General features: G+C 38.2%; 1 protein-coding gene across 1 annotated transcript; it reads right to left on the bottom strand.

Annotated features, from left to right (window-relative positions):
* Positions 1-1,084: 1,084 nt before the first annotated feature.
* Positions 1,085-3,335, bottom strand: LOC8287940 (ATP synthase subunit a). Its single transcript, XM_048372346.1, is given in 3 exon segments — positions 1,085-1,386; positions 2,796-2,882; positions 2,885-3,335. Coding segments are annotated over 3 exon segments (840 nt in total).
* Between the last annotated feature and the right edge of the window lie 3,812 nt (positions 3,336-7,147).

The raw sequence follows: 7,147 nt of genomic DNA, 5'->3' as shown, positions 1-7,147 counted from the left end.
TACAACAATTTCAAAAAAAGGGGGGCCTTGTAGACAGGCTTTGTCAAGAGCAAACCCTAGTATCGGCCTTGAACTATGCCCAGGTAGTGCAATTTTAGAAAGCTGAGAGAAATGACGCGAGTGCTAAGGGTTCAAGGGTCTACTTTTAGGCTCTATGAAGTGAACTCCGGTGATAAATCCCAATCACTTAGATAACCAGGTCATGACCTCCTATTTACCTTGAGCTGCGCACAATCAAGCAAAGCAATCCAAACAATAAGCATTCAAACCACATACATTCACCATATAAACCAAGAATCACAAGTACAATCAATCACAAACCACTAAAAAACATGAAAAGAGTAAAAGTAGAACCTCTATCAGAAGTTTAAGGTACTGTTTCCAACTCAGGGTATTTACCCCATGTTCAAAGATGCATTCTTGGAGTCGTGCAGGTATAAACCTGCGGTCTTCCCCTCTATTGTCAGATGGGTACAAGGGTTTCTGTTTAAGGTCTTGAGGGTTCCATCAGGCTTGCTTTCTATGGGTTTTGGAAAGTTTTAGAAGTTGTGAAGGTCTTCTAAGGTCATTCTAGGGCTCAGGGTCCAGGCCCAGCGAAGGTCAATAGAAGTTCAACTCACTTCAGAAGGCTGGAGGTAACCTAAGATTCCTAAATGCAGGGGTCTCATGCATTCCAAGTAGCTAAAAAGTGGCAACTTAGATGTTTGAAAGACCCGCCGAGTTTGCTCAGTTTTTTAAGGGTAAAAATGGTTTTGCAAAAAGATCAAACTCGAAAAGATAAAGGTTTGTTATAGTTAGAATGCTTATGTAAAACTCGTAGACTAACTCACTCGTCTTATTCATGTATTTACTCGCAGCATTTGCAGCATTTATTCACTTGCAAGCAGGCTCGCTCATTCATTCATTTGTTAGCTCACTCACTGTCTACTAAACAAGCCAACCTAAATTGCCCTACTGAACAGAAAAAAGGCCTTCCTTCTATCAAAAGGCAACCATCTAATCTAGTGTTAGCTGCCCTACTTAAGAAATAATAAGAACAGTTGGAAGAGCTTTCATGTAATGTCGTGGCAACTCTTTTTTGTTTTTAATTTGATCGGGGGGAAGTCCTCGCTCCTTCATCTCGAAACTCAGTAGCATGCTTCGCTCCTCGCTTTTGTGCAATTATAAAAAGATTACCACCTTGATGGAGATTTCTAGCATTACTTAAGTAAATACAGGTTGAGATCGTAAAAACATGAGCTTGTAATACAGCTACACCTAATTCCAGACCGGTTAATGCAAGAACTATAAATAAAGGACTAGGATCCCCTATGAAATAGAAAAGATCATTCATACATAGCATAGTCTAAGCGAACCCACTTAAAATCTTTACTAAACTATGACCGACTGATGTGCGTAAAATACACACATCTAAATGGGATTTTTAAGATTGATTTTATGGACATTTGGATGTGAATTGGTCCCAACACTCACCCTATACGTTTGACTGTGTGCATTACGTCCAAAAGAAGTCAAAGAATGATAAAGGGAAGAATTGGAGCATAATTGGACGTCGAAGCTGCCGAAATAAGCTAAGTACGAGCATAAGGAAGTGGAATATGGCTGCGTTGGTTTCAACACTGGCCGTGTTCTCAACACGGGCACCAACACGGCCGTGTTGGGTGCATCAAACATCAAAGAAAAAGTAATTTTTAGGGAGCACGGCCAGGAACACTAAACCGTGTTGGTAACACGAGCATAAACACATCCGTGTTGGCAGCGACAGGGGGAATTAATTAAAAGAAAGAAGAGAGGAAAGAAAAAAGGAGAGCAGGGGAGAACGTCCCAAACCTTAATATTTATCTCTCTAAGGGTTTTATGAGTTGGAACCAAGGGAAAAGGAGACTTGGATCAAGGTTTCAATCGGATTCCCTTCAAAGATTGAAGATTGGGTGAGGTTCATTGATTGGTTTTCAAATCGAGCGAGAGGAACAAGAATCGATTCAATTCGAGCAACAGGAATTGGGCTGTTTAGTCTCATCCAAGGGTGTAATCGGGTTTCTCTACCTTTACTCATTGTTGTAATTGAATTCTTGTGTATTTTGATAATGAACATGATTAGCTAGATTGATTAAATCCATTGGGATTTCTTTACTATGTTGGCTTGATATTATATTGTTGGATTGTTTGGGTTAGTTTTGTATTCTTCTTGCTTTCAGTATTAATAAGATAATACATTATTCATGAGACGTTGTGAATTGTGTGTTTAGATTGCTTTATGTGATTAAGAAGTCCATTTGGCAATTGGAATTTTAAATAGCAAGAACTGGTTAACAAGAGCTTAGACATAAGGATAATTAACTAGCCGGATTAAGAATTAACAAAGCTTAATAGAGGCGGATTAAAGCTTAATGCTAATTTAAGAATCAATCATTAGGAAGAGATTCCAACTTTAGGTTATTAGGTTTAGGAATTCAGTTATCTCGAGAGACAAACCCAATTCGGTTAAGAATTCGTTCACGGGTAGCATAATTAGACTCACCAATCCTTTATCTTATGTTTGATTGCCAACTAATTTAGATTCCCTTTGGGTTTGCTTTATTGTCTTGGCTATTTTATTTATCAATTACTTCTGCATCTCCCTTAGAACTTAGCTTGTAGCTATTAGTCAGTTCAGAAATTATTCATCACTCATTTTAGGTTAATATAACAAAGAACAAAGGACGCTTTCACTTTTCCAAGGAATACGACCTTGATACTCGCCATTAGTGCTAGACTGCATCGATAGGTACACTGTCTTAGATTGTAGCTAACACAAATAGCACACATATTAGCAAATAAACATATTCCTGAGCTTAATGCGTGAAAATAATAAGGGATTAGCTCAAGGAGTACTAAAGCTCAATCTTTTGAAATCCCACTATAGTAATGCCAATAAAAATAGAAAATGAAAGACCTAAAGTAATGAGAAAATGACTTGTAACTGTGAAGCTACAAAGTATCATACCCTAGGGATTATAAAATAATGAAAAAGTAAAAGTAACCGAGATGCGAGTGAAAAACTTTTGTTTAACATTTTCCAAAATACCACCTACTTGTTCGTTTACCGGGTTCGGCACGAAATCATAAATAAGCTCTACCAAGGATTGCCAAGCATTTGGTACTGAGTTTCCTCCTTCCTTTTTAGTAACAAAATGAACCAGAAGTAGGACCAAACTGAGAGTTAGCAACATAAACAAAGATGGATTTATGAATAAGATGTACAAATCTCCTATGTTCATAAGAATCAATGGGAGAATGGCAAATTGCTCAAGTAGGCTGTTGGGCGTAATCGTAAGAAACACTTTTCATTTCATCCCGGTAGTTCCGCTTCTCGCTCTAAAAATTCAAAAAGACTTGTTTTAAATTGAAAATCACCTGTTGGGTGGGTTGATGGGCTACCTATGCAACCTACACCTAAGGTAGTGAACCTATTGATGCGGCCTAACACTAGTAAGTATCAAGGTCATATCCCTAGAGATCGGATGAACCTAGAGTTACTACTGTTCACTATGTTATCTAGTCTGAAATAGAGTGTGAGAAGTCTAAATTAATTAACTAATGATTATGAATGCAAATAAAGGAATAAATAGCAACTGAAGAAGCAAACCCAAAGGGGACCACAACAAAAGAAGCAAACCCAAAGGGGACCTAAGTAATGGAATTCTAAGGTTGATTTTATAAGTTACCAATCTTGCTGCCCATGCCTAAATCCTGAATCGAACTCGGCTCCTCTCTCGAGCTCACCCAGTTCCTAAATCTGCACTAACCTAATGGAATATCTTCCTATTAGATTACTACAAATTAGCATGAAGCGTGATTTAGATCTATTAAGACTTGTTAATTCTTAATCCAACGAGTGAATTAACCTTATCTCTAAGTGTTAACTACCAGTTCTTACTATTCAATTTCCAGTTATAACAAGCATTTCTCAATGTCAAGAAACAACACAAAAGACAATTAATTCAACGTCTTAAATTAACTGAATCAAACTTTATTACTGAATAGAAAAAGATTATAAGAATGACAATTACAAATCTAATAACTAAGCACAATCCATCACAATAAAGACCCCAATGGTTTTAAAAGATCTAGCTACTCTCATGTTCATAGTTAAAGCAAAATAAGGAACAAATAAGGAAAAGAAAATTGAAGACATGTACACCTTTCTCTTTCAAGTTGGATGAGAAACCCTAATTTTCCAATCCAAAAGATCAAACCCTAAATTGCCTCTTGAATGCTCCCAAATATTGTTTTGTCCTCGAATCGATGTTGGAAACAAGTGTAATCCTCCCTTAATTGATGAATTTCATCTCCTAAAGTAGACAATTGAGGTCTAGAAAACAAGTGAATTGAGTGTATATTGGAATTAGGTCAGAGAAATCGAGCCTCCTCTAAGAAAATTGAACTTTTGCTTATATACTCTCTTCAAGACTACCGTGGTAAGCTCAGGCCGGTCAAAGACGAAGTGAGTCCAGCCGCGGCCGATCCCTAGGGTTTCATTGTGTTGACCTCTTCCAGGCCATGGTGGAGGCCGTGGTGGCTACAGAAATCGTGCTAGAAGGCACTCTTGGAATGCAGCTAGTTGGCAATTCAACACAGCCGGAGTCCAGGCCGTGCTCAACCCTCGGGGTGCTAGTCCTCGCCTAATTTGATGGATTTTGGTCGGTAATCACGCGTATTTCCCTCGATTGTTGATAGTGTCCTTCGAAAATGACCTGAAACGAGAAAGGAAACAAAAGACAGGTGATTCTAGCATAAGACCGGATAATCATACATAAAAATGTAAACAATTGGGCATGAAAACATGTGTAGTATGATGCCTATCAAATCACCCTTCACTTAAGCTTTTGCTTGTCCTCAAGCAATCAACAATTCACTCCTTAAACAAATACCAAATAACTCGATCAAATACTTCACAGAAAGTTAGCTCAAAACAAATCTTAAAACTCCATAATGAATTTCCATAAAATCCCTAAATCTCTAAATTCTTAAGAGAGAGAACAAAACTAATAAAACTGCTAAAATTAAAATGATAAACCATTCAAACTGAGAAATTGAGAAACATGCCTCACAAGATGTCACTCGAGAACACATAAGTGTATATTGGTGAAAGAGGATCGCTAAGCAACTCCTACATAAACATGCCTCACAGAAAAAAGTACTTACGATAAGCTTGCTTATAGATCCAATCTCCACTACTGTGAAATAATCAATAATCATGATCAAAGGGTCTTGAGCCAAGTTGTAATGGGGTTAAGGTAAGCTACGGAGAAATATGGAAAGTAGGCTAAAAGTTGTTGGAAAATTATGCAGGTAATGCAAGAAAATAACCAAGGATCAAATGTTGTACCAAAACTGAACACTAAGTTCCTCCAACAATAAGATGAGCTTGAAACGAACTAAGGGAATGCTAAATTCTCTCTTTTTTCTTTTTTTTTTCTTGTTTTTGATATATACTATGTATATATATTACAGCAGCTTATGTAGGAGTTGTTGTGGTTATTGACATAAGCAATAAGAATGAATATCCAATTTTGGATTGAAGGGAGCATCTATGAAAAATCTAGCAACTTAGTGATTATATATAAAAAGAATGCAATTTGATCCAAAATGAAATGCAGCATAAACTTATATAATTTCCAGCAACAACGGTAGAAAGAATGGTAAAATGAATGGAAGTGATAGAGTGAGTGTCAAAGGTGAATCACAATGAAATTGGATTTCATTCAGCATTAGCCAAGGCTCTATCCAACCGCACCTTCATATATGGATTTCCACCAACTTCCTTCCATCATGTGAATTTCGAGCCTGTGAATCCCAAATCTATCAACCCATAATCATCAATTCATCTAGCAAATTTAGAACATTTTCTCATGACATTGCTTGAGCCTCCTCATTTATCATCTAGGGATTTATAAGTGTTGAGATCACCTGCAAGCAGCCAAGGCTTATCAATTTTATCTGCCTCCTTTAACAAAGTTTCCTATAATTTATCTTTCAATGCTTCAATAGGGCTGGCATAAATCGTTGTGAAAAGCCCCTATTCCCCAATTGATTAGTCACTCGGAGAAACGTAGCGAAGTGAGTTTTGTTTTTATAATTGTGTATGTATATAAAGAAAAGTTGTTTTTATCTTTCCTCAAGTAAGATAGTTGATCAAGAAACCTTTCCCCAAGAGCTCACAGAGTTGGACCCCAATTTGCTAGGTTGCTTTCACCTTCAGACTCACGGTCGAGCGTTCTCTCGATATCCATCAATCTATCACTCAATCACAAGCTGCTCTATTATTGTCTAATTCTTGGTTCTCTAATCACACTCGAACTTATGTATTTACTTTTCTAAGATCAGAAGGAACCACTATAATGACCAATACGTGCGTTTCATTCTCTTCGATCTTATCTTTGATTGCTTTTTAAAGTAGCACTAGGAGCTAGTGCTTGCTATCTAAGAATTGCTCCATGGATCTTATCGAAAATGTTTGATGCTTCTTGGGGCTTCTTTCTCGAACATGAAGTCATCGGATGAATTGTTGAGTAGATAGATCATTATCCGGATGCGACTGTTGCTTCGTAGTGATATGGACTCGACCCGCTCCTACCCATCCCGAGGTACCATAGCATGGTAGGAATAAGGGGAGACATACTGGATGTAATCAGTCCCTTGGTTGGGGGCTATACTGCATTGCCTTTCGATCGATGCACAATTGAGTAGGCTGATCACGGATGCTATAGGTGTGGGAGCGATCTTGGTTAGGGAAGGCTAAGACATGACCTTGCAAATTGTTATTAAGAGGGCGCTTATGCCCCGATGGTGGGGCCTTGTCCCTACTTCAAGCGCATCTCTGTATCGACTGAATCACTTTGATGGTGTAGTCGATGGAACCGGTGAACCATGCAAGCTGGTTAGATGCGTGGGGCAGAGGGCTCGTAGTACCCCGTTTTCTTCATCCAGCCTTTTCTTCGCTTTGGTAGTGAATCACCTACTAAAGAAAGAGGTAGGCCTGCACACTAAGACCACTAAGGCAGGCGATGGACTCTTTCATTAGGGAAGGGAAGAAGGGGCCTAAGCACTTGAGATGCCATATAGTTGAGTGGCAAAGGGAAGCAAGATCATACCTATTTTTTTA

The sequence above is a fragment of the Ricinus communis genome, chromosome 3, assembly GCF_019578655.1.
Source record: "Ricinus communis isolate WT05 ecotype wild-type chromosome 3, ASM1957865v1, whole genome shotgun sequence".
NCBI lineage: Eukaryota > Viridiplantae > Streptophyta > Magnoliopsida > Malpighiales > Euphorbiaceae > Ricinus > Ricinus communis.
This window is presented reverse-complemented; position numbering and strand designations above follow the sequence as displayed.